The sequence below is a fragment of the Rissa tridactyla genome, chromosome 3 (genome assembly GCF_028500815.1).
Source record: "Rissa tridactyla isolate bRisTri1 chromosome 3, bRisTri1.patW.cur.20221130, whole genome shotgun sequence".
Lineage (NCBI taxonomy): Eukaryota > Metazoa > Chordata > Aves > Charadriiformes > Laridae > Rissa > Rissa tridactyla.
The window spans coordinates 50130610-50158286 of NC_071468.1; the positions used below are offsets into that span (position 1 = coordinate 50130610).

The 27677-nt window shown below is 45.4% G+C and overlaps 1 protein-coding gene across 4 annotated transcripts; it reads left to right on the plus strand.

Annotated features, from left to right (window-relative positions):
- The first annotated feature begins 10671 nt into the window (after positions 1 to 10671).
- TBXT (T-box transcription factor T) lies at positions 10672 to 18061 on the plus strand. Of its 4 annotated transcripts, none has more exons than XM_054195973.1 (8): positions 10672 to 10877; positions 11022 to 11286; positions 11859 to 11993; positions 12740 to 12801; positions 12898 to 12959; positions 13895 to 14071; positions 15735 to 15867; positions 17794 to 18061. In XM_054195973.1, the coding sequence occupies exons 1-8, from the start codon at positions 10672 to 10674 to the stop codon at positions 18059 to 18061; spliced, it is 1308 nt and encodes a 435-aa protein (XP_054051948.1). The 4 variants fall into 4 exon arrangements, with proteins under 4 accessions (XP_054051948.1, XP_054051949.1, XP_054051950.1 ...); XM_054195974.1 differs by having other exon boundaries at positions 15738 to 15867; XM_054195975.1 differs by having other exon boundaries at positions 13898 to 14071; positions 15738 to 15867.
- Positions 18062 to 27677: the final 9616 nt, after the last annotated feature.

Consider the following 27677-nt stretch of genomic DNA (forward strand, 5'->3'; position numbering starts at 1 on the left):
CTTCCAGGCAGACAAGTACTTGAGACAGCCAAAAGGTGGAGATTTTTAGGTTCCTCCCTGGGCTTTTCCTTCTCCTCCTCCCCCCTTCCCAAAAGAAGTGCTTTGCCAAAACCTCCCTGTGGCAAAGCAAGGGGTTTTAAAGATAAGTCAGGACCAAGCAGAGAATTTTGGAGACTTAGTTAATTGCAATCCGACCTTTTCTGGAAGGAAAACTTGTATACGCTCTATCATGTTATACTTCCTCTTCACTGTTACTCAGAGTGCAAATCCGAAAAATTAAAAAAATATAAACAAAATGAAAATTGGGGCACAAATCATTACCCAGTCTTGCAAATATATGAGTTTTTCAGCTTCCTGTTGTTGCTCTGAGAACAAAAATCATAAGAGTTATGGAGGCATTTCATACTTTATTCAGTTTAATCCTTGTATGGATTAGTGCAATGGAAAAACTTCCTGTGTTTTCAACAGAATTTTTTCCCAAGTAAAAACTGATGTTTAGGAACTTTTTTAGCATAAAATGAGTTTGTGGATTTTTCTAATTTCTTGATCAGAAAGGTATACCTGACTTATTAACTTAATATTGTTTCAGTTTTGCATGTTGTAATCTTGTATTTCTAGATGTAAACAGGGAGAAAACTTTTCAGAGGGTGAAGCTCAATTCATCTTGAAGGCTACATTAAGTGCACCACAACAGTTGCTATTTGAATAGAAATATATTTACTACAAGTGTACGCAATTTAATATGTGAGACAAGCCATCTGCTGAAGATGAATTAAACTATTTTCATCAAAGTTGTCAGTGCTTTGGGATGTGAAGGTTGGTTTGTTGTTGTTAGTTGGTTGGGTTTTTTTTCCTAAAGGAAGATGCCTTGAAAGTAAAGCAGTTCTTTTTCGACTGCCCAGATTGACCCTGTCCTTGACATCTGGACAGACAGAATCGGGAGTGAATTCCTGGGAATACATGGCATCTGCCATAAGATTCTGAAAGTGAAATGCACTTTAAATTATAGACTTGGACGACACTGAATATTTCCCTCTGGTTTCTTAAAGAAAACTTTCGTAAAGCCAGTGTTAAGCACCAATAACAAGCTGTCTAAGGGGTAGAATTGGAGAACGCTTCAATTAGTGGTGTTTGTGGGATTTTTGCTACTATAAACCGTCAATAAATATAACATGGTTGAGATTTCTTTTGATCGAACTGAAGATTAACAGCTTGTTTTAAAAAGCTGAAAAAGGTAACTCAGTTTTTTCAATGTGCCTGCAAGACTGTTAATGTATTACATGAACAAAGATGGAAGTGAAAAGTCCACGATTGAATGCAACCTGCCAGTGTTAGTGAGCACAGTTGGTAGCACGGGTGGATTTCAGATTTGAGAAGTTCTAAGGTATCAGGGTACCTCTGAAAAAAACAGAAATGTAATTCAGATTTAAAATGCTTATATGATGGCTATTGTTTTTTCACTCATGTATCGGGGATACTGAATGTGAAACTCTGGAATACCACTGCAATAGGGTCAAAAGTTTCCAGCGCTCACTGGGAGAAAATTCCCATAGCATGGTGTGGAACAACGTTAAGGACAAATGACAAAATACTTCTTGAATTGGGAGCTACCAAAAGTACTATTGCGGGTAGACATGATTGGGATCAATGTCTTTTTTTTTTGTTCCCACAGATGTTAGGCACACAGATTTGTAAAGAAAGGGCCAGGACAAGGCTTGAAGGTTCAGCGTTATCGACAGCCAGAATACTGATGTGAGCAGGCTGGAGAGTTATCTTGATGCAAGTGTGTAGCGCAACACTGACGAGCTGCCTATCACAGATTGTAAGTTTTCATTTGCTGAGGAGGGGACAAAGATGTTATTGAGGGATTTTGTATAAATAAAATTCCTAGCAATAAAAAAATTGGGCATCCCTGGATTCATATTCTGTCTTTTAGAGAGCTCGGTGAATTAGCCTGTGGTTCTATCATTAACTTTTAAAAGAAATTATTCACCTTCTTCAGTTATCTTATATATGCAGGGGAATGTACGAGCTCTCATGACATGATGAGAGGAAGCTTGGTGAAGAAGTTTTCTCAGGCCCAAGGCAGTAAAGAAAAATAGCTGTCCCAGTTAGATCCACTGCTGTTTAGTTGGTCTTATCTGAGAATTAGATGTTAGGCTCTTGGAATCAGCATCGAAAATGAGAGACTTGGTGCACCACATTATAAAAATTGTGCCTCCATAGTGGGTTTTGAAGTAGTTAACCACTAATTGAGGCCACCAGTGTTTAACAAGAAAAGATAGCACAGCTTTTCTAAGCAAGGGAGCCATAATTTTTCCTTGCAACCTGCAAGAATATTTATGATACCTCAGGAATGCAGTGAACATCTACTGATCTGAGCTAGACATAAAAAGTAGTTTCATAGGAATGAGCGATTTTAATTAGCATAAAGGTCAGATGCAAGGTGGATAAGAGAAACATTTAAAGTTAAACTGGCTTATAAAAAATACAGCTATAAGTCTTCATGCTTTGAGGAATAAGTGAGTCAATAGAACCACAAAGGCAATGCCTCTCTGGCTGGAAACATTACAAAATAATCTGCATAACCAGGGGTGCAGGATTGCATCTTCCTATGTAACGACTAACTACTGTTAAACGGGACATCAAACGACACGGGCCACCAGTCCTAGGTCACAGCTGACATTTTCTTAGCAAGAGCAAGAAATATTTTCTGACACTGGGAAAGTGTCTAACGTGCAGGGATTTCAAAGAGCAGCTCAAGTGTCTGCAGTGTCTCCTAGGCATTCCTGGCGCTGCCTCCCGTGGCACAGGCGCTGGGGGTTATTACACGATGTGGTCCCCACACATTCATTGTTTGCTGCTCATTCATCATCTCTCTTGTATCCGCACGTGGTGCTGACAGAATGGACTGCTAGACAAAAAGATAAGGCTTAAATAGTCCCTTTCTACTATGCAGACTTTTTTTTTTTAACAAATTGGACAAATTGGAAGTGCAAAATGAACCAATGTCGGCTGCATGCTGGAACTAAGTGGGACTAAAATATGCAGTTTCGTAAAAATGAAAGTGTTCAAAAAGCATCCAGCAGGAAAAACACACCCTTGTTAGAGAATCAGAGAATAAAGACTGTGAATTTTTGTTTTGATATGTAGTTACTTTTCATTACACATTATTAGCTTATTGGATGCTTACTTTCATTACAAATGGTTCCAGAGAAAACAAGGATGGGATGTTACCAATGAAAATTTCTGTGCAATATTTTCACTATGAAGTAGAGCAGCTTACCAAAATGGAGATCCTGAAGACTTGCCCAAAGTGAGACAGTGCATCAGTGGAGCTCAGAATCAGCTCTCCTGGCTTCCGCTCTCTTGTGCTGTACATTACATCAACCGTCTTCCCACAGCTAAACTCTTCAGGTGGCATAAGGCAGAAAACAGTGGCCAAGACCCCGTTAACCTTTGCTGAATTCAAAATAGGAAACTGCAGGAACCATTTGTGTTTGTCAGAGCTTGATGCAGAACTTCATGCAGAAAGGCTGATGTTTGCAAAACATTTTACACTCCTGGTCATGAAACAGGGTACCACAAGCAAGTCTATACATCCCAGAAGCTGCTCTCCAGGTCTGAGACCTGCATGACAGGAAGGAGCCGGCGTTCGTTCACCCGTCGTCTCCCTGAGAAGACCAACAGGAGCTTTTTTAAGGAGCTGTTGTGTCAGTAGTTCCTCTTTTCTCTGCAATTGTTACTTCCAGTGAATGTTGCCTTGCTTATTTATTCCTTTTCCAGATTTAAAATTTGAGCATCGCAGTCCTGTTCTTCTGCTCTGCGTGGTCCTTCTACCACGTATTTTGCTTTGAGCAGACCGGTCCAGGATGGTGCACAACAGAAATGCTGTGGACATAATGGAAAAAAGATTCACAGGAAAATATCGTGGTGACTTGATCAGTTTGGGAGTTTTTCATTTTCTTAAAAGCAGTACTATGAAGATATTTATATCAGATGTGGAGAACTCCTTGGTGAAGCAAGTGTGGGTAAGATGAAGGGTTGGGTATATGGAGTAGAGGTAGGTCACATACAGCTTGAAAGAAAGAAGTTAATTGGGTTCACAGCAATGTAAGAGAGGAGACGGTGGAGGGGGCTAAAACGTGGCTCAGTTCACTTAAAAGTATGCTGCCTGGGAGTTCAAATAATACCTAGGTTGTGTTAAGTTCCAGTCCTTTCCTCTGAGCCAGCTGCATCATGATGAAGACAGCACCAGTTATGCAAAAGTGTTGATATCAGTCAGTGGAGATGAACTCAAATGAGGTAAAGAAGAAAACAGTTTTCTGTCAGATGATAATTTTTCTGCTGATGAGAGGCAGAGAATTAGCTTTCAGCAACCCTCATTGCTGAAGCTGTCCAAGTGTTTTTGTTTCATATGGATGAGAGCAAGAAATCAGGAAATAATCTTGGTGGTAAAGGGCTCAGAGGAGGCTGTGAACTTTGAGGCCACATTCCAGGCAATTACTAATTTCAAAATATGAGATAATCTAGATTTAGGAACAATTTGCAATGAATACTAAAAATTTTACCCTTCCTTATAAAATATAAAATAGTATTCATTAGCACTGTATATTTATCTTTCCTGAGGAGCAGCGAGGAGAAGGAAGCAAAGTGTGAAAACAGGAAGGGGGAGAAAAAAAACAATGGAAAAGACATTGATTTGTTTTTAAAAACACTGCAATTACAAATTAGGACTTGTATCTTTTTTTCTAGAGGTGTTAATATTATGTACCTGTGAAGCACCCAGTCTGCCTTAAGCCTTACTTTAGTCTCTGTGAAATGTTCAAAGGAGAGGGAAAGGAGAAACTACGGATTCCCGATGGCATTAAATCTTTTATTGATATTAAAAGAACTGCAAAAGGAATATAGCCTGTTTGATTCTTGTCACTGCAAACTTTTATAAAGAGAGATAACGCTCAGGGAAAAGGTGAATATTCCCAGTTGAAATATGTTGGTTTCGTTATTAATGGTAATGTCAGAAAATCTGAGGACTTCTCTGTTTGAGACCTGGACTTTTTAACTTACCCAGACATATCTCAGCAAGAAAAGTCACATTTAGGTTAGTGGCCTTTGGGAACTGTGTGGGCTGAAGTATAAGAAAAGGTGTTGTTTATGGTAGAGTCTCTCAACAGGACTCCTGCTAGGATGTTTATGATGAGGCAAGTACTTTCTGGCATCAGACTCCGACGGTCCCTGTTTGAAGCAGAATACGTCTTTGGGGAGCGGGGGGCAGGATAGGTAGGTGGGTGTTTTGTTGTCGTTTTGGTTTTTGTTTTGGTTGGTTTTTTTAAGATTATCCTTCAGGCCAGGATAAAGCAGTAAACAGTATTATCCTACTATTTGTCTTTGCAGCCCCAGTGATTCAATGTGCCTGTCCCTCTTTACAGTTTTGAAAGAAATGGCCTGTTAAGAGTAGTGGATAGCTCTGATTTGTGTCATCTCCTTGTTCCCACTAGCTCACTCAGGATAACTTGGTTTGAATAGCTCCAGTCTTCGGAGCAATATCATTAAGATATTGAAAAGGATATTCTAGCTCAAAATTTTGAGTTTGAATCAAAATGCTCTGCTCTCAAGTTTGCTGATTTCATCCATCTTCAAGCCAGGCTCTCCCTTAAGGGCTTTCATGAGAGCTTCAGTTTATTTTGTTGTTTTTCCCCAGTTGATGCTGTCTAGTGCAGCAGGCGCTGAAGCCATTGGAAGTTTGATCATTGACTTTCATGAGGAAACCTCAGGATCTAAGCATTTGAGATGGCGAGGGTACTTAGCAGTACTCAGGCAAAGATCTGACTAAGTCAACGGGAGTTTTGCCACCTTCCAAAAATGCAGGATGGCACTCTGCCTTTGCTTTGCCCTCCCAAATGCAAAAGGGGGAAAGCAAAGCAAATCAAAATCAACATGTTGTGCTCCGTTCAGACTACTTGAAAAGCAAATGTTTTTCAAAATGTGTATGCGTTCAAACCTTTGGAGAAAACCAGTCCTGTTTCTTAAATACTTAAAGTAGAGAACCTGAAGCATAATTATTCCACAGGCTTAATGCTCACACTATAGAAACTTAAAATGGATAAAACCACTGTATGTTTTCATACATTGTTGTTTCTGCTGTAGGTATATGTTAGTGCGTTATAAAATGGTGAGCTCTTTGTAAGAGCTCTCCCAGAATGATCTTCAGGCTTTTTCTTGTTTAAACCTTCTATATAAGGAAAATGTTACGCCAGATTAAAACAAAATCCAGAAGCTTCTTATGAAACTGGCATTAACTTCCTCAGTCAATGCCTCAACAGCAGTATCAGTGGGACCTTCCTCTCCAGTGTCCGGTAAAAAGCAGCTGACAAGTAGAGACAGAGATATACATCTCTATTATATAGATATCCTATGAAATGTATTCATTTTCTTAAGGGGAAAGAAAGAAAGAGAGAGAGAAAGAAAAGAAAGAAAAGAAAGAAAAGAAAGGAAGGAAGGAAGGAAGGAAGGAAGGAAGGAAGGAAGGAAGGAAGGAAGGAAGGAAGGAAGGAAGGAAGGAAGGAAGGAAGGAAGGAAGGAAGGAAGGAAGGAAGGAAGGAAGGAAGGAGGGAAAGAAAGGAAGAAAGGAAAGGAAGAAAGAATGAAAGGAAGGAAGGAAGGAAGAAAGAGAAAGAGAGAAAGAGAAAGAAAGAGAGAAAGAAAAAAGAAAGAAAGAGAAAGAAAGAAAGAAAGAAAGAAAGAAAGAAAGAAAGAAAGAAAGAAAGAGAGAGAGAGAGAAAGAGAGAAAGAGAGAAAGAAAGAAAGAGAGAAAGAAAGAAAGAAAGAAAGAAAGAAAGAAAGAAAGAAGAAGAAGGAAGGAAGGAAGGAAGGAAGGAAGGAAGGAAGGAAGGAAGGAAGGAAGGAAGGAAGGAAGGAGGCAGGTCATGGCAAAGGAGGTGTTTATTCTTCGGGGGGGACGTTTTGACCTTTGAGAGGTGGGTTCCACCCGCGGGTTCGGAGGGTGTCGGGGCGGCTGGGCGCTGCTCCTCGGGAGGAGGTGGGGGGAGAGGCGGGACGCTGCAGGGACGCTGCTCCAGCACCAAGGGCGACGTTAATTGCGTGTGTGTGTCCCCGAACTGCAAGTTGAAAGATAATTAAACAAACACCTCCAATACCTCACCGCGCTCTCATTTTCGCACGGCATCCCCGGGCGATTGAAGCTGCACATGGGTCGGCGGGTGCCCGGGAGTTGCGGTAGGGGGCTGGTTCCCGTTGGGAAGGTGCCTGGGGTCTTGTGCTGTCCCGGGGGAATAACGTAGGGAATGATGGACAGGTCTCATGAAGCCGAGGTAGCAGCTGGAGGCTACTCCTCGCCCCGTGCGAGAAGGAAAGTATTGCTATAAATCGGGAATCTTTATAGCTGTTCGGCTGGAGGAAGTTTTTTGGCTGTAAACTGTCATGCACTGCAGCTCACGGTGAAAAGGCAATGGAAGTGGGGAGTCCTCTCTCCTGAGAACCAAAGTGCAATTAAGATCAGAAAGAGAGAGAGAAGGAAATAAAATAAAGAAGGCGGGAATCCAAGCCGAGGGAAAACTTTCGGGTTTGGATTTTTTTTTTCCCCGTTCTAAAGACTATGTATAACTTCTGGAAACTTTTAAAATGGTCATTTAAAACATTAAATCTGAATAGACTTCTTTTTTGAAAGACCAACTAAATTTGTTGGTCTAAACATACATTATTTGACGGGGGTTAGCGGCGCGGTCATTTGCTGAGCATTAAGTAAAACGTGAAAAATATCAAATTAAATTCAGCTTCAGCTCTCCTCCCTTTGCCTAAAGAGAGCGATCAGCGCAAAATGTAGTAATCATATAGATAAGTGCCTGCTGCCGAAGGGGTTGAGGTTGCTTCCTATTCCTTGTGTGTGTATATATATATAAAAATAAATATATATGTAAATAAGGAATTAGCCCTTCCTTGAAGTATCCATCCGAAAGAATTAGAATGCTGTTTTTAAAGCTCGGATCTCCTAAGTACACATTTGGATCGTCTCTATTTATCGTATTTATTCATTTTCGGAACTGTTCATTTTCCACCGAAACGGCCCCGCCGCTTTCAATTCCGGCTGGTTCTGCTGCTTTCGGCTCTTGAACACGTTCATTGTCAGGTGAGGTCGAGTTGAGGAAGAGCTGAGACCAGTTTGCCCTACACTGGACCCATCACCCCCCACCACCACCCCCCACCCTCGCCCCTTCCTCCCCCCTCCCCACGGACCGTACCCTAAAAAGGACGCGACTTCTGCAAGGGGGGAAAAGTGCCTTCTCTCCCCTTCACCTGCACGGGGTGAGTGACTGTCCGTGCGAGTCCCTCCCCGGGGTTAACTTCTCCCGGTGCTCGGCTTTTTCAGGATTAAGATGTTTGAAATGTCGCCTCCAAGGCACAGCCCCAGAGTCAGGTGGTGCTGCCGGCCCGACGGAGGGACAGTGTGCCGTGGTCTTTCGGGGTTTGAACGCTCCTGCCTTTTGCTAGGACGTGAGTGTTGGTTTCGAGTGGAGCACTCTAAGTGAAATAAATACCCGGGAGTGAAAAGACCATCTCAAACTACCTATAGCAGCGACTACTTATCAATTTAGTAAACGTCGCCCATAATTTCTTTGCAAATGCTGCTTTCGCCTTCCGAAGAGGGCAAAAAAAGTAGGCAGTAGATGCTCAAGCAGAAAGAGCTTTAAGAAAGTTTAACACGGGAATTAATCTGAAGGGATGGCAATTTTTCGCGTGTTTCTGGACAGGGGTTGAAATGGGCTGGTGTACGGAAATTAACGTGTCAGGTTGAAGGGGGAAAAAAGCTCTGCGGGGATGAGTAAGTTAAGGGTATATGAGCCCCACGGTGCTGTGTAATGACAATGCAGCCGTGACTCGTAGCTCCTAAACCAAAAAGAAACCGAAAATAATCGCGGAAGCGTTGGGTTTATTTGAAGCTGGATGGAGGCAGACACGCTCGGGCTGCTGCTCCCCTGGGTGCGGAGCGTGGAAAGGCAGGGGGTGCAGGCAGGGATGCGGGCAAGGGTGCAGGCAGGGGGTGCCTGCCGGCACAAAGAGCCGCTGCCCGGTCTGAACCGCCGTCTGCATCCTGCCTTCAGCCTGCCTCCAGCCTGCCTTCCCCTGGAAGCCCTGGCTTCCAACTCCTTCTGCTCCCAGACTGCTTGCCCGTGTACCCTGGGCACTTTCTCCTAAAATCTTAAAAATCCCGGCAGCGATGATGCGCGGTGTTTGGAGAGAGAGGGGAGATGCCTATTTTAAAAGAAACCCTTATTTTTACACCGCGCCGCTTCTTTTTTCCCCCTCTCCTTTGCTCCCGTTTAAAGAACTTGTTATTGTTTAAAGAGACCCCATTGAACTATTTCCTGCTCATTGTCACCTCTCTCCCCCTCGCCCTCTATCCAGGGATTCTCACGGAAAGGTAATAAACTGTTTCCCTCACACCACAGACCGCCGCAGCCCCGGAGAATGCAAACTATTAAAACACCGGCGGGCGGGAGCGTTTCAAAACAGCCCTCCTCTCCCTCGCCCCATCTCCCGCTTTTGCGCCAAACAACTTTAAAAGAAATCTAGCCCGTTGCAAAGTTTCACCCGTGGGGCGCAGGCTCCGCTCTTGCCCCTAGAAACTCGCGGGGGTTTCTCCTGGTTAGACGAAACGAAGCCTTTAGCTATCGATCTGGTTTCTAGAAGTATTTCTTGTATTTAGGTGGGACGGCTGGTAACCATCGGTCTGACTTTTAGGTTGTGGGGGTTTTTTAAATTTATTTAGGCGGGATGGCTCGAAACCATCGTGGTCGAGCGTCTCGGCTGCGAAGGCACTGCCTGTATCGGCGGTGGGAGGCAAACTTTTCCCACGCCTTTTCCCACGGGTGGGCTCTTGCGGTGGCTAAAAGTTGGAGAGGCGGCGGAGGCGGGGAGGGAGAGGGGCGCCCTTGCTGTGCCTGGGCAGCTGCCCTCCAGGGCGGTTCCAGCTTTTTGGTTGTATTTTCCGGCAGGGGTTAGCGTTGCGAACTGACACCGTCACTTCAGCAGAAGCCCCACGACCCGTGAGAAGGGGGCGGGGTGGGCTGCTGGGGAGAAGGTCTTTCCCCCTTTTTTTTTTTTTTCCCCCCTAAATATGAATCCGCGGCGGGGGTGTCTCCCGCCCGGGACCGTCTGCCCTTAAAACCAGAGCCGGGGGGCTCGCAGTGGCGGGCGTCGGTGGCCCCGTTAATGAGGGCTGCGGGAGGCGGGAGGTGCCGCACGCAGGTTATGAGGCTGTTGCCGAGATGGGCCATTTCCTCCGCGGCTGCCGGAGCCCCGGCCCCGGCGGCTTTGATAGAGGTGCAAACATTTGGGGGCAGATTTGCATAAAATAGCCGCGTTTAATCCCGCGGGCTGCAATTAACATCACAGGCTTCCCCGGGCACCGTTGTGATATGGCCGCGGGCGGCCAATGGGAAAAGCCGGCCGGAGAGATCAAAGCGGCCGTCCGCCAATCAGCGGGGCCCCCCCACCGGTATTGTGATGTCACCGGGGGGGTGTTTATGACGGGGTATAACAGCGGCCCCTTTCCCCGCTCCCGCTCGCTGGGGCCGCGGAGGTCAAGTGGAGTCAGCCCCGGCCCCGGCCCCGCCGCACTCGGGGCTCTGCCAGGCGGGCGGGGGGCCCAGGATGAGCTCCCCCGGGACGGAGGGGGCGGGCAAGCCCCCGCAGTACCGCGTGGACCACCTGCTGAGCGCCGTGGAGAGCGAGCTGCAGGCGGGCAGCGAGAAGGGGGACCCCACGGAGCGGGAGCTGCGGGTCACGCTGGAGGACAACGACCTGTGGCTGCGCTTCAAGGAGCTCACCAATGAGATGATCGTCACCAAAAACGGCAGGTAAGGGGGGGGGAGGGGGGGGAGGACAGGGGGAGAGGGGCGGGGGGGTGTCCCGGCGGCGGCGCTGGCGGCGGGGACCGCCCGGCTGAGGCCGGGGGGGGGGGTGTGTGTCCGGGCGCTGCCCCGCTCCGTGTCGCCCCGCAGGAGGATGTTCCCGGTGCTGAAGGTGAGCGTGTCGGGGCTGGACCCCAACGCCATGTACTCCTTCCTGCTGGACTTCGTGGCGGCCGACGGGCACCGCTGGAAGTACGTGAACGGGGAGTGGGTGCCGGGGGGGAAGCCGGAGCCGCAGGCGCCCAGCTGCGTCTACATCCACCCCGACTCCCCCAACTTCGGCGCGCACTGGATGAAGGCGCCCGTCTCCTTCAGCAAAGTCAAACTCACCAACAAGCTCAACGGCGGCGGGCAGGTAAGCACCGGGAACGGCACCGGGAACGGGGCTGCACCGACCCGACCTACGGGGGCAGCGGGGTCCGCCGAGCCACCGCTTCGTGCTCGTTTGTATATTGCTCTTATCAAACGTGCTGTGGCGGGGTGGAGTGGGTCGCGCTTGTCCCACTCCCCCCCGCTCCGCCCCGAACTGCATTCTTCCAGCAGAAGTGGTCTTTCGTCTGAGGATGGGTGCCTTGATGTTCTGACGTTCTGATTTTTTAAATGGCTTTCTGGTCTGAGTATCTGATCATGCAAGCGCTGTAGTCGGTGCATCTTTCTGGCTACTTATTGCCACGTTTGTGCCTACGCAACCCGCCCTGTCAAGTAACAAGGATGAGGATAACTAGGCAAAAAGCTGGGGTGTCTGACTGCAGCGTTCCTTTCCTTTTCTTCCAGCTTCGGTTTTAGGTTTCATTCGTACCTGTTGCCTCTTTTTCCTCTACTGGAAAGATGGATCATTAGTTACCTTAAAACCCAAGTGCTTTCTGTGCCCGCCAGCATCTGCCACCGCTCTGTCACTGCTTACCCGCTCTATCCGTTTGCTCACAGATCATGTTGAACTCTCTGCACAAGTATGAGCCAAGGATTCATATAGTGCGAGTGGGTGGCCCGCAGCGGATGATCACCAGCCATTCCTTCCCAGAGACCCAGTTTATAGCCGTGACGGCCTACCAGAACGAGGAGGTATGCGTGGCACAGCGGGGAAGAAAGGATGCAAGTGCCAGGAGGTTTCAAGTGGCAACGTGCATGTTGCAGAGCAAAATAATGGATCTCATTTCACATTTTTCAGTTCTTTCTGTGCTTCGTTTGAAGCTAAATCTAAAAAATAAAATTAATATATGTAAAAGGCCTACGCGTGTCTAACGACACAAAGTTCTGATTGCTGCTTGTCTCAATACGTACTGCAAATTTATTGCAGAGTAATTCTTAAAAGATTCAGCGGGGCAAACAAGTATGGTAAGAAATACAGCTGGCATTTTCAGCTAAATAGTGAAATAACCGGATGTGCCATTTTCAAAACTGGCCTTTTTCTGCTAGCCGAAATGCACATCTGTGTTTAATGAATCTGTAAATTACCAATCTTTTGGAGATTTGTTTGATGCCTATTCTGCTCTGGTTTGAAATGCGAGGCTTTTTATAACTCATTAGTATACTAACTTTCTTAGCTATTTCCTTAGCTGATCAGTAAACCCAAGCATTTCAGCCTCTTAGAAGTTGGCAGAGGGACTAATGCCTAGCCCTCTGCTAATACTTCAGACCTTAGGGGCTGCTTAATTGATGTCCGTAGGTCGGTATCACGGGCCTGATCTTATTTCTTCAAAAATCTGCAATTTCACTAACTTCAACGGGCAGTCCTAACTCAAATCCTAATACCTGTATGATAATGAATGGTGATACTTGCAAATAAAGATATTTGTTGTTGTTTTTAGATCACAGCTTTAAAAATTAAATACAATCCGTTTGCAAAGGCATTTCTTGATGCAAAAGAAAGGTGAGAGCTCTTAACTCGATTCTAAAGCGTGGATTTTTTTTTACATAGATGTGTAAAAGCACATTCTTAACTACTACAACACGCTTTCTTTTATAGAAGCGATCACAAAGACATGATGGAGGAAGTGGGAGACAACCAGCAGTCTGGGTATTCGCAGTGTACGTTTCCTTTCATTCTGCATCATGAACATAACTTTGATTTCTTCCATCTCATCTGTTAAGTTAAGCAAAACTTTGAGAGCGGTGTTTGCTGGCTGGATTATTAGTTCACAGGGAGAATAATATTGCCAATCCTCCTGATTGTGGTTCATGCAGGTTTATGGCTGTGTGAACATTATGATCTGTGTGTGTGCGGTTAAGACCTCTGTATTACATTCAAAATCCTTTAATAGAATCTTGCAGTTACCTTCAGGTCTAACAGGACAGCCGCCCTTGTATAGAAGGACAGCAATATTCATATGGATACGGAGTCAAAAGCTTTTTCAAAACACAGCAGGAAATTACTGAAATGGTACTTATGTTTTAAGTACTCTAAGAAAATTAGGGGCATTTGCTTAAAAAGTTTTTTCGGATTGATGAAAAGCATTAGTGTGTTAATGGTTTCTGTTTTAACAGATTATTGCCAAAAAAATGTCTGCAGCCTATAAAGGGGGAAAGTTGAGTTGCAGGAGGCATTATTTTGTTTCAGTGAAAGTACTTAATTTTTAAGCCTTCTTCTTAGCAGTTTGAGAAACCTCAGAGCTCAGACTGAGACCCCCGAAGAGCAATTTAAAACTGAAGATTACAGTAACAATTGCTGAGCGCACACTACCTACGTGAGGGAGTGTTTAACCATTCCAGTGTTTCCTTACTGTGGTTGTCATTAAATAGTAATTTAAAAAATAACGTTAGCTTGATCTGGGGCTTTTTCTAAGCCATTTTCTAATTTTCCTTTTATTCATTTAAGACAGTTGTAAAGATCCATGTTGAAACTCGGTTTCCTTTCCCGAGTGTGCATTTCCTCGCTGCTCGATTATTTACCTCGTTGCTCTGTGATCCTTCCCCTGCCCGGTTGCATTACGCACCCGTCTTACAACCCTCTCCCTTCCCCACAGTAGGCAGCTGGCTCATTCCCGGGACCGGGACTCTGTGCCCACCTGCCAATCCTCACCCTCAGTTCGGAGCCCCGCTGTCGCTCTCCCCTGCTCACAGCTGTGAAAGGTACTCGTCGCTGAGGAACCACCGTCCTGGCCCCTACCCCAGCCCCTACACCCACAGAAACAACTCGCCAAGTAAGTCTGACCTTGCAGCCGTGTAAAAAGGTGGATGGGAGACAAGCTGGAGGGATGGGAGCTCCGAGGGGTGGGCATCGCCAGCGGTGCCGCTGAAATGGAGGTCGCTGTCTAGCTCGGCTTTGCGCAGAGGGCTTGGGGCCAGCACTGCAAAGGAACAGGGGCGATGAGTACGTGTCCCCAGCCTCTTTACGACAGAAAAACTGAGGGTGTGTAGAACTGTCTCCCGCTAATTGATCAAATTATATTGTGCTGGCTTTACCTTGAGCTCTTGAATTCTTGTAACCAATGAGGTTAAACTTACTTTGACTTTTTCTATACTTAAGTTTTAAAGTGAGGATTTTAATTATTAACTATGGGTAATACAATGAATTGAAGAAGTATACGTCTGGTTCTGTTAATAGTGTCTCTTGACACTATTTACCACATATAATAACCACATAATAAATGAAGGCCTGATTCTGGCAGTTTTACTTGCCTGTTGCTGTAGTTCACGTCAGTGGATGAAGGTTTTTCTCAATGAAAGCATCACAACCGGATACATGGAAATTATATGGAGCTGAGTAAACTGCACAGCTATTTAAAAAGCTGTGTTTGGAAACAGCCAAATAAGTACTTAAGGACTTAAGGGAGAGGAGAGAAGGGCATTTTTAAGAGTGATTTTTTTTTTTAAATTTTTTCTTTTTATTATTATTATTTTCTTTCTTCTGGCAAAGGCCTGTTAACAATTTTTGCCCTTCAGCCTGCATGGATATTGAAGGATATTAAAAAAAAATAAATTTAATATTTTGAATTGTGACATAATACACAGGGTTCCAGATGCAGCCTCGTCAATCTTATATGGAGCTTTGTAGTTCATTTTAAAGCGGAAAACTAGCTTTCTGCAGACTTTTCTTGCATCTTGGAAATTTTCTGCAAGTTTTGTGACATGAAACAGAATAAAAGAACAGAATACCTCCTGAGTTCCTCCTTGTTCCCCAGTCCTTAAGGAGGAATCTCTTCTCTTTCCCTTAGCCAGCTGCCACAGTAACTTCTTTCTGGCTCTGGATGGCTGTATGGGATTCCCTTTACAGCTTCCTAGCGCCTCTACCATGTTGGCCAGCCAGTTTTGGTCAGAAGCTGAGTGCTTTAAGGCACAGCCCAATCACTCCTGATGGTGCCTGAGGCAGACTTCAGAGCTCGTGGTGGCATGTTCAGCTCAAAACTGGGATGTGTGATCCAGTGATATGCTTCTTATCCAGGGCTGCCAGGCTGTTACTGCTAATGTAGGTGATGGACATACAGAAGGTGCCCTGGAAGAGTGATTGGGATAGTGTAAGTAAGGAGCCCACCTCTTCCCACTGATTGAATAAGGAAGCACGGGCTGAATTAGCTTTTTGGCCATAGATTCTTCATAGAAACAAGACTTTGCAGTTGTAAGTTGAGCAAAGCAACACACCAGCAGCGGCATGCTAGTGAAACTGTAAACTTGACACAACAGGTGGTCGACTTCATTTTTCTGTGTGTGTGTGAAGTTTGGTTTTGGTTTTTGTGTTTGTGTTTTTTTTTTTTTTTTTGCAAGGCAGTAATGGGGAGGGTGGTTTAAAGCTGTACGTTGCATTTGAATACAAGGTTGTTATTTGCTCTGATTCTAGTATGTTGAAGTGCTTGCATGTTTTCTCAGCAGCCTATGCCGATAACTCCTCTGCCTGCCTTTCCATGCTGCAGTCCCATGACAACTGGTCTTCTCTAGGAGTTCCCGCACACACAACGATGCTGCCCATGAGTCACAGCACTGGCACAGCTACCAGCTCCAGGTAGGAGTCCATCCCTCAGCAGCCCTTAAATTGGTATATTGATACTTTCTAGGAAGAGAAGGCTGAAAAAGGAGGTAAAGAGTCACCAGCAAATTAGAAATCCTTATAGCCATGCGCAACTCATTGGCCGTTGCCGGGGAGGAGCACTGAGAAGGACTATTTACAAGGATAAGGTTGAAGAAACAGATAAAACTATTTTTTTTGTTGTTTTCATTTTGGAAATGTGGATACTTGTGACAGCAATATTTCACAGATGAAGGACAGCAAATCATGTAGGCAAACATCCATTGAATTTGAGGATGCCCTTATAAGCTTCATCTCCGTTTTGCTTTTAAGCGTCTCCATTTTTTGCTTTTAAGCAAAATGGTGTTTAAAAAACTTATTTTTGATCTGTTTCATTTTAGCTAGTCACCACTTTCCCATCCATCTGCACAAACCCTTGTTCTGCTACAAATGAAGGGGCAGTCAACCACACCATTGAGAAGGAGCAAGCGGTTGGGGCAGTAACTCTTTACTTGAGCTTTCCCACAGAAGCCAGCATAGTTTGGGATTATACACTTGGTGAAAACCTTTGCCATTTTGTGATCATATAAGTGTATCTTTTCTCCCCTTTGAACTTTTTGCCTTAATCAAACTTTTGGATCCTTTAGCAGAGACTTAGTTTACAATCAGTCCCTTGGAGCTAAACTTGCCAAGTTAAAGAAATACAGATCAGGTAGTAAGGTTTTTGCTATTAACCACAGAGGGATGAGGTCTGGGCATCTTTCTTGGCAATTCAGATCTACCACCCTGTGTGTGGAAAGCATTTTTATTTGAACCACGCACAGAGACACTTAGCTATTAATCAGAGTATATGCTACTACCCAGTATAAAATAACTGTACTACTGAACATAAGTTTAGTCCTGAAGATACATTAATGAAGTAAACAGGCCCTCCCAGCACTTCTTTCCATGTCTGGCCCCCAGGTTACATATTTGGAAAGTTGCAAAGTCCACTGACTTTCAGTTGCTGCACTAAGAGTTGTCCAGTAGGTAAAACCAGTAGAGCTGGGACTGCGGGACTACAGCAGAGGCTTTTCTGCCATCCCTTTGGTCAAAGCCCCTATTTGTAAAGTAAGAAGAGTATTATCTTTTTTTGCTAAACTGCTTGGGATCAATAGGTAGAAAGCGCTATGTAGTAGTACGCAGCAGGACTGAACTTTTTCTCGTAGTGAATCAGGTCTCATAGTGAATCAGCTTGTTTCTTTTTAATTCGTATGTGTGTTTATACATATGCGTGTGTATATACATACCCAGAGGAGAGAGACTGGAGGCTGTAGTGTCCTGACAATGCTTTTTTTCCCTTTTAAGCAGCCCTTTCTGTAGTATCTGTGCAATCTGCAGCCATCAGTCTAGCTCTTCCTCTTCTACCATGAGATGACAAACAAGGTCCTAGGAGGGCTGAATTGCTGTCTGGAGGCATCTGTCCCTCTCTAACTACAGAGGCGTCCAGGGGAATTAGGGCTTTTACGGGCTCATGGCAATGGATTCAAACCTGTCCGGGTCCAACAGCTGCCCTGTCCAGCCACCTCCATCATGTGGCTTTCCCCTGAGGAATGGGGAACAGCTCAGGAATCAGCTCTCAAACCTCTGCGTTTTTCAGGCCAGCCTGTTCATTCCTCAGTTTGGCTTAAAATTTGGTAGCGTACCCAGTGCTGGAACCTGCCGTTGGGAAAACAGGGAGGCCAGGTTTATTGTTGGGGTGCCACGAACATGACCTCCTGCCTGGGGGTCCTTCCTACCTCACTGTGGCTGGGAGCTTCCTAAAGAAATTCCCTTTCTCCAGCAAACGAACCCAGTCTGGGAGCTGTGCTGTGACCCAAGCAACTGCCAGCAGGCTCTAGAGTCACTCGTAACCTATTTTGTTTATCACTTTCCCTCTTTCAGTCAGTATCCTAACTTATGGTCTGTGAGCAACAGCACCATCACGCCGGTGTCTCAGTCGAGCGGGATGTCCAACGGCCTGAGCTCCCAGTTTTTACGTGGCTCTCCAGCGCACTACACTGCCCTCCCGCACCCGGTCACCGCCGCCTCCTCCGCGTCCCCCCTGTACGACGGCGGCGCACCCACGGACCTGCCCGACAGCCAGTACGATGCCTCCGCACATGCCAGGCTAGCATCCACGTGGACGCCTGTCACCCCCCCTTCCATGTAAACCCAGACCCTTTCCTATGAGACAGACTTTTTAGCTACTGAATTACTTTAAGGGCTCGATCCTCAAGGAAGAGAAAAAGGAGACATGAAGTAAATCACAGACAAAGCATCTGCTCTGCTTTGCATAGAGCATCTGCATTATACCTCTTATAGTGAACAGTGCGTCATTGACTTCATGTAGAGTTTACAAACCTGGTGAGCGTGCAATTCTGAGAGCAGATTCACTGCTTTTAATCTTTTTTTTTTTTCTACTTTTTTCCCCTATTTTTAAGTTTGATAGACCTGAGTTTTAAAACTTTGACTTGGATTCCAAATTTCTCAGTGTTCTGATATATTTGGACCTGAAGTTTGGTGTCGTTCTTATCTGGACAACTTTCTTGAGTAAGTTACTCCTTATTGTTTTTCAGTTAATTTTTTTTTTTATGGCCAACTTAGCTATAGTCATGAGAAGACTTTTATTAACTGTCTAGTTAGAAGCATTCTGAAACATGCACAAATGTAGCTGAGGAGTGAAGTTTTTGGAAAACCGTGTGCACTAACACGTATTTGCCTCACAAATACGTTGTGTTCTTAACTGTATGCTTATTTCCTTGCTGCTGAATTAACGTTGAGACAATCTGCAAGAACTATATTCTTCCTAATAAACGCAGTATTAATGTTTGGTCTAAATTGTTTGACCCAAAAGACTCCTTTTAGAGGTAAGTTTGCTGTTTGATCATATAGATTTCAAATACCTGTCAGCTTAGCTAAATATCTCATTTCAAACAGCCAGTGTCTAATAAGGAGCCCCATCCAAAACCTTTTTGAGACATTGAAAAAACATCATGGGTTTTTTTATGGTCTCTGGCTTGGACCTTAAGGGAGAGAATTCAACACCTGGCGAATCATTCTAATTTATTTTATTTCAATATTGTACCCTGTTGATCTATATTTATTGTTTGGTAAATTACAACTTTATTTTCTACATGTTAAGATATGTAAATAATCCCTCAACCTATGATGTACTCTCTTAAGACAATCATACGTGGGATATGTCACCCCATGGCACATTGAACAGCATGGATGTAAGTAGTTAACTTATTCTAAGAGAGAAGCTCTAGTCACCAGTAATTTTGGGGAAAAGTGCAGATATACTAAGCTTTAAAATACACTGACCCTGGACTTGCTGGAAAGACCACATCTTGATAAAATACTCCCTTCAGGACTGTTATTAAGTAACATGATCTAAATTTCTAATGCAGGCTAACCCAAGACATTGGCTCAAAGCGTGCCCTTGGACATGTCTCTCTCACAGACTCCAGCAAGTACATATCCCAAACAAAGTGAATTGTTTTGCATAAGCCATAATAAAGAACTTTCATAATGAAGTGCCTAATGTAGCGAAGCAAAATTCTGTATCAGGGAATTCCTTAAATAACACGTCGATGTGTGCTCATGTGCTATGGTGGCAGCTTTAAGATGAAAAAGCAAATATTTGCCACCATTTTGGTCTCTTTGGCACCCTACGCGCGGGTCCCTGGACCTACAAGGACTTTGTCAGGGCTTTCTCCCTGCGGAAGGATTTGCGTGGAGCTGCAGGCTGTGGTCTCCGGGAGGTGCTCCAGCAGGAGACAGCACCAGAAGCAGACGGCTGCACAACCACGTTCTCTGTCAATATGTAAATATCGATCTAAACGCTCCTATTTTATTTTGAAAGTAAATGGTGTAAATGATGTAAGTGCATTATTATTTAGACTCTTTTGTAGAAGTTAGCAACATATTTCATTGTGAGGTTTGTTTTTTTTTTTTTTAACTTGTATTTCGGAAGTATAATTTAAGTTGGAAAAAAAAAAAAGTAAAGATTCTTAAATAAACTCAGTGCTTAATTTCCAGTTCGTGGGGGGTGGTGGGAAAGGTGAAACAAACGCACATCAGACCTATTGAACTTACCTTCAAACTTGTGGAAAGCAAGTGTTGACCTTCCACACAGCGGTTTCACAAATGGTTCCTGCTGCAAAGGCGGCTTCCGGCCGTGGGTGAAGGGTTGGAGAGTTCTTTGTAACCAAATTAATGATTATTTAGTCACGAAGAACTTGAAAAGATCTCTTGAGAGGCTACATCCTCTTCATCTGCTTCTCCCACCCCACCCCCCTTTTTAAAAATTTTTTTAATTTTCCTTTTTCTCCCTCCTTTTGGTAAATCCCTGACTGAGTGGTGGTCAAGGCTGAGAGCTGCAACTAGTGTTGGGTGAATGTTCTTTTCCCACAGTGGCAAATCCATAGGGTGAACGCTGGAGCTGGATGGAAGACTGGCAGTGCTGTGTGCTACCTTGATAAACAGCCTTTCTCAATAACCCTCCTCCACCACCCGTAATAAATGCCTAATTGCTGCCTGGTATACTCAGCTACTGAAGGAGTCTACGTTGTAGGCTAACCTAGCGCTCCAGTGTGTAGCTGAGGGTGAAAATGTCGCTTCTGAGATCTGATGGAGCCAGTGTGGGAGCCCATCTCGTGCCGTGGAGGGAGCCAGTGGTACCCTTTGCCCAGAGCTATGCCCTCAAAGCAGACACATCAAGGGAAGAGGATGGTAAATCTGCCATGCAGTGAAAGGAAAGGGGATCTGCAAGGTGTGAGAGAGGTGCTAGGTCCGGGGCTGCAAATTGTCCCTTTGCACGGCCCTGGCAGGCTGTCTGCTCTGGCGCTTGCATTGAAGACAGCCCACAGCTGCTGCCCAGCGTGGAGGTCAACAGTTTCTCAGGTTCTTGCAGAGCTTCTACTGAAGAAACGACTGCCATGTCTATGTGGACAAAAATAGTTTTTACATCTGTTGATTTAGCTGGGTCTTGCCAAACCTGCCTGCAGCTAGGGACAGCCTGCCATGGAGGACCTCGTTCCTGCAGTGACTTGATGCATGGCCTTGGAGGCCTCCATGGCACCATTTTGATGTGCACTCAAAGCCAGCAGGAACTTTCCAATGCCTGGAAGACTGTGTGATACTAACCTCAGAGCTGAGCTCTGGGTCCTGAAAGAGTTCAGTTCTCAGGTGTGAGAGAACTGGTCTGCATGGAGAGCAAACTTGGCAACGTCACGCCGGTAACTTCTCTGTGGATCAATACTTGAATACGTGTTTTAGGTCTTGAGACAAAAGCAGATTACCATTAAAATAAAATAATTACCATTAAAATATTTCTGAGCCTCAAGAAAAACCACACACACACACAAGTCCTTCATAGATGCAGCTCCGTACATCTCCAGGCAGCTCAATGCTGGTATCAGATGGATCTTACCTAATCTGCTGCCTTTTTGGTGTGGAGGGTTTTTTTTTTCCATTCCCATACTTTTAAATTAAAGAAACTGAAACCTTCCATCCCGCTGAATGCAAGTTGCATGCCACTTTAAAGCAGACTGAGCATTTCAACATGTATCTTTTCACACCTGCTCTGCCACCATCTTCTTCCTGAACTGTGCTTTTTCTCTTACTGGGTTCATGTGGCCAAGCAGCCACCAAAAGCACCTCCGACTCACCTTACAAATACCCTCGGTGTCATAGTTGTTGGAGGAGCTGGGCAGTCAGGCCCAGATGACTCTAAAAATACTCAAGTTGAATTTTGTGTGACTCATCTAGAGAGGCTTTTCTCACCCATGGGCTCGTGGCAGCAGCACCGTGCCACTCTCCCGCCCCGGCCGCCCGCCCCTGAGGCTGGTGGCAGAGGCGAGGCGGAGGCACGAACATACCCGACATTTCCAAACGCTGAGGAAAGCTGGTGTGAGACAGCTTGCCTCGGCCGGCCCACTGGCAAGCGAGGGTCTGCGGTTTCCCTGCACCGGCTCCACCATGGCTCTTTGCCGCTCCTGTCACCGTGCCACACACCAGACAAGCACCGGGGCTAGAGACTACTGTGAGGCTGGGAGAGGTCCAAATGCTCAGGGGTCAAGCCATCAGCAAATGATCAGGGGTCTTAGGAAACCTACGTTGTTTTACCATCTCAGCATGTTGATGCTTTTTGCCTTCCTTTATTTTCCTTTGGGTTATTGAATAGTTGCTGGCTACAAAAATCTCTGTAGACCCCTCAGCCCTACTGCGCAGAAATGTCTTGTTCTGTCTGCAAAAGCCATGCGAATACTCAGTTCCACACAGGAGTAAAACGTGAGACTGGATATTCACACACTTGTCTCCGGCCTGACTCTTCCCATAGGTGTCAATTAGGTTTGTGAGTTAAGTGAGAGAATTCATATTAAGGCACTGCATCATTGATGTCAGTAGTCCAAGCAGTAAAGAAAAAGAATTAAAACCCACACAGATGTAAGGAAGGCAATAAGCAGAAACATATGCTTTTAAAATCACACTCAGACCCATTCCAGGGGCTTAGATCTGTGGAGAAAATAATTTCCTCATCAAAGAGTCTGGTTTTAGCTGCTCCTGGATTTCTGTGCCTTTGGAAACTGAGATAAACAAGGGAGCCAGGCTGAATGGTGCATGGTGCAGTTCTAGCATTTCTCATAGTATTTAATAGCATCTTACAGATGCGTTGATTTCTAAGAACATCAAAAATTCCTTGAAAAGATAAGAATAAACCCAAATCCAGGTTCTCCCACTGCACACACCACCGTGATATCAAGGATCTGGACATTGTGGGCTTTAAAGCCCAAGGTTACATGACAGGATAGAGCAGTTGCTTTTCTAAGCAGAGAAGCCACAGGGATTCTCAGGAATCTCCTCCTGCAGCCACCAGTGATTTTCCACTCACAAAATTTGTCCTTCTGGCCTTTGTTCTCATCTGCACCCCTTGTTCACCCAAGCTGACACTGATAGTTTTATTCCTGGGAACCACAGCAAAGCATCCATACACAGATGGAGTCTTTGTTAGCCCAAGTGTTGGCTCATGTTTATCATGTCCCAAGTTTATCTACATTGCCAGTAGGAGCAGGGTGGGTGCTGAAGCCCATTCCCAGCAATAGTTTCCCAGAGGTGGATGTTGGCTGGCTGCAGCCTTGAGTCAATGGGAAGCAACAGCATCACATTGGACCTTACGTATATTGTGTATCACCCCGTGTGATCACACAGCTCACTGCAATTCAAATTTCAAGCAATCAAGGTGCCTTTTTACCCCCTCTCTTTATGGATGGCATAGTTACAATAGTCTTAATATACTTTTGGTGCTACACTCCTGACATGTCTGAGTCCTGTCTCCCAAGGCACCTCCCGGGGTGGTGCCACGTGTGTGTGACCAGAGGAGCGAATATGCTCCTATAGATGGCTGTCTGCACTTGCTGGGCAAGCAGCTTGCAGCTTTTTTCTTGCCCTTCCCTCTCCTCTCCCAGTTTTCCTGCACTGCAAAAGTAGGTTACTGTTTCTTGACGCTAGTAAACTAATCAACTGCCTCAGTCAGTCCATCAATGCCAATAATTCCTCCACGACATGCGATTACCAGAATCCTACTGCATGGAATTGGAAGGGGCCTCCTGAATCCAGCTCCTTAATTACAGCCAATCCCCTTGCCGAGACCTTTTAAGAAGGCATCAGGATTTGCCTCAAAACCAGTTGGTGAGATTTTGGAGGGGTCTTTGTGTGTGCCTGTGTGTCTGTGGCAAGTGGTCCTGGTTCTTTTGTTGGGAGACTCTTGCAGTCCCCTTGCTTCTCAATGCTTAGGAGCTATCTTTTAACTGCCAGCTGAAATTTATCTATAATCACCTTATGACTATCTGTTCTCAGGCCAAAACCTATTCCCAGCTTAAATAGTTCTTCTCCCTTGATAGTGTTTAAGCAGATATGTATTGTTAGGCAGTGATTGCTCTGCCTCTCTTTTGATAGGTTACAAAATCCCTCTCCTTTTCTCAGGTAGCTTTCCCTCCCCTGCTGACCCCTTGTGCCTGTATGGCTCGGTGAAAGGGGGAGCATGGGTATACATGCTACAACGCCTGGGCTTGCAGAAGAGCCTATGCAATGGTGCGCTGCTTCCCTATTTGCATGGAAATTAGCCCTTCTGATTCCTTTGAAAACCACATTTTCATTATCTAGAGTTACATCAGTGATTGACTGGCTGTGGCGACCCAAGTCCTTCTTTAGCTATTTTTTTGCTGGTGAACTCCCATCTTTTCGCAGGAAGATTTATTATTAGTCTCTTGACAATGACTTTGCTCTTGTCCCATTTAGCTTTATTCCACTTCCATTGCTCCCCAATTGTCCAGTTTGCCTGTGAGATATCTCCATTCTGCTCTGCATTAATGACATCTCTCAGCCTCAGATCTCCAGCAGATTTTGTCAATGATCTCCTCATTTTTGGACTAAGTCACTAATGAAATTTCTAAACTGAGCCTTTCTCCAACCTGGCCCTTCCTTAACAGCTATGCCCTTACGTATTCTATAATTCACTTGCTAATCAGCAGGAAGAAATGGCACTGGGGGGAGAGATGCATTTTTATAAAGCCCCCCAATAAAGTTCTGCAGATTGTCCCTGGCCCTGTGCATGGCATGGGAGATTCAGAGGATTGGAGAGGACCTGTGACATCTTAGCGGTTCAGCTGAGGCCAGGTAACAATAAACCCACAGGCCATACCAGTTTCCATTTCCATCCCTCTCCTTCATTATCCTTTCTTTCAAACTTTGTAGCCAAGCTGTTTGTTCTGGAAGATGAACCTCCCAAAGTCTGTCGCATGCGATTGCGTATCTACAAGGCTTGGCCTTGCTCAAGCAGCTTCTTTCCCCGCCCCCCCCCCCTTGTGAAACACCCCCCAAATCTGCTATTTGCTACGTGTGCAACACCAGGCCTGAGCTGAGGAATAAATGTTTGCTGCCGGGTTGCGATTTCAAGTCCCCAAATTCTGGAGGAGAAACGATGTGTTTATTCCCCAAGCTCAAGTACACTCACCTGCTCGAGCTCTGTTTGTATTTTAGGGGTGACCATTCCCAAGCCTCAGCTTCCATTATCTTTTCCACCTTTGCCTCAGCATTATACCTCCTCCTCCTCACTGAGAACACAAGCAGACTAATGAATGCTTGTGAAAAGAAACCCTCTGTTATCTTTAATTTCCATCCTGCTCTAATGGCACAGCAGCCCCGCTTCCCTCTCTTCTCTCTGGGCACATGGGCTGTGGGCTTCTCTGGTCCTTACCCTTGGCAGAGGCTAAAGCAAGATGGAGTGTGTTGGCTTTGCAGCACTTGAGCTCTCTGTAATGCTAAATGACTTCTCCTTGGCCCAAGATATGTCGGTCAATATGGGGAGAGTTACGTGGTTTACACAGGTAACCTGGAAAAACCGACTCGCCGAATGAGGAAAAGCCTGGAGAAGCTTAACAGGACACTAGTAAAAGAAACCAGAACATTTAGCAGCTCATTAACAAGATCTGCCCGTTTGTCCATATTTGTGATCTAGGATCCCTTACTATTTATGCAGGGACCTGTGTGCAAGCCGGGTGACTCGTGATTGGCTGGGAAAGGTGTTATGGCCCTGCAGAAAGCGGGCTGCCTTAGGCCCATGGAGCTGGCACAGGGCGGCACTGACCCACCTCACGTCTGGCCTGCGCCCATGGGGAGCGGGAGCAGGTGAAGCTACTCTGGGTGGGCACAGGTGGGGCTTTTGGAGCAGGCGGAGCCAGCTGATTGTGTGGGAGGCTGATTCGCTAGTGGGGAAGAGAGGGAACTGCAGATATATTTGGGATGTGCATGGTAATGGTGAGTTTACTCTGCATATCAGGAGCAGCCAGCCTAGAGCTTGCAGGTAGGTGTTGAGGAGCTCCTGGATTGGGGTTATGCTGTGGGTCTGATGGTGCTGGGAGGAAGGAGCTGCTGTGGGCCGGTGAGATCTTTTTCGCTATGTCGTCTTGGGGTAGAGCTGCCGCTTGGCTATACTTCTGTGATGGGGTGGCCAGGAGAGCCTGCAGCTTGGTCGTGGGGGCTGCCCTGTGGCTCAGCCTCCAGAAGGACAGCTTGCTGCAATGTGGTCTTGGTACTTACCAATATGCTTAATGAATTATTGTTTCTGCCAATAAGCTTGTGGCCTGGGAAGATAAAGCCATCATGAGCCCTGCTGTGGGTATCTCTTGTCTCTGCTCTGGGGTGGCAAAAATGCTTATTATTCTACCTTTCCTGGGAATCAGCGGTGAGACTGGCTGCTGCTTGACCTGCCAGTGCTGGGGAGGAAGGGGTATCCCCACTGAAGGGGAACTGGCTGATAATTGGCATCTGGAGGGTCTGCCCACCCTCAAAAAGACAAATTTGTCTCAGTGTCAGAAAACTCTGATGCCTCCCAGCACAGGTTCATCTAAAGGAAGCTGAAATAAGCTGGTAGCCTGTCTTAGCTTTGGCTTGACTTCATGAATTTCATGTTATTTTAGGTTGAAGGCAGCTGCCACTACTTGCCCAATCATTGTCACTGTCTTGCAAAAGGTTTTGTCCTGTTGACTTGTGTTTTGGGCACTGTTCTGAACTTGTGTGACTTAATTCTTGATGTGTCCTTCACCTCAATGCAATGTTAGTAATAGTGAAACTTTAATCATTCTGAGAACTTCCCACATGAAAACTCCTGTTTCAAGACACCAGAAGTGGTGTCCCCTGCTGTGTTCTGTGCCTGAATTGATGCCCAAAGGCGTATGGTCTTTGCGAGATGCAATTGTAATACTTGCACCCTGGGATAGCTATGTGTTCTGGTTGCTCCTCTCTTACTAATATAGGGACGGCTTATATGAGTTTCCATCATCTGCGACTTCTTTGCCCAGATGTACGTTGACTGTGGTGGGTGGGAGGGAAAAGACAGAAATTTCCACTTGCCCCAGCAATAGGATTTTGCATTTCCTGTAGTCATTTTTTGTCTCAACAAAATGAAATGCAGTCTTACCACTGTGGTGAGCGGAAACTTCTGGCTTTGTCCTGCTCCTTTGGTTTGTACACGTGCAAACTCTCAAAAAAAACCCAACCAAAAAAACCCTGCAAAATAGTCATGGGCTGGATGCACACTCCTCTTATGCCCTTGGCAACCAGAGAATCTGTCACCTTTTGGTGGTGCTTCAGCTGCTGTGCAGCTGCTGCCAGGATGCTTGCAGGGCTGGAGCTCGGGGATCTGTGCAGAGCAAGGGGGAAAATCCAGGCTTAGGGTGAGATATGTATGTGGAAGGGGAGCACTCAGTCAGTAAACTTGAGAAAATGAGTCCTGTAACTTTTCTGACATCTTCTAGGTACAAAAATTCTTATATTTACAAGTGGATTACTTGTTGTGAGCGTAGTGATCGCTTCTACAGTGCATAAAGAGCATTGACACGGTGTCACTGTGCAGTTTCACGGTTGCAGATGTTAACGTAAAATTAATGAGAGTAAGTGTGACTACCCTAAGCTAGGGTTACTTTTTAGTGCACTAAAAATACCTAGCAACTGAACGCTATCTTAAATGTAAGGCTACAGACACCTTCCATTCTAGGATAAGTGAAAAGAGATGAACTTTGGCAGCTGCATGTGCACCGGTCTCTACTCTTTTTTTTTTTTTTTTCCTTACAAGCACATTTTTCTATGTAGGTGAGGAATGGTGATCATCTTGAAAGCACTCACTGCTGAAAACTGCAGAGCCATTGTCAGGGAATGCCAGGGAATTCTGCAAATATGCTGACCACCAAAAGCCAGTAGCAATTAAACACCCCTTGAAAAATTGC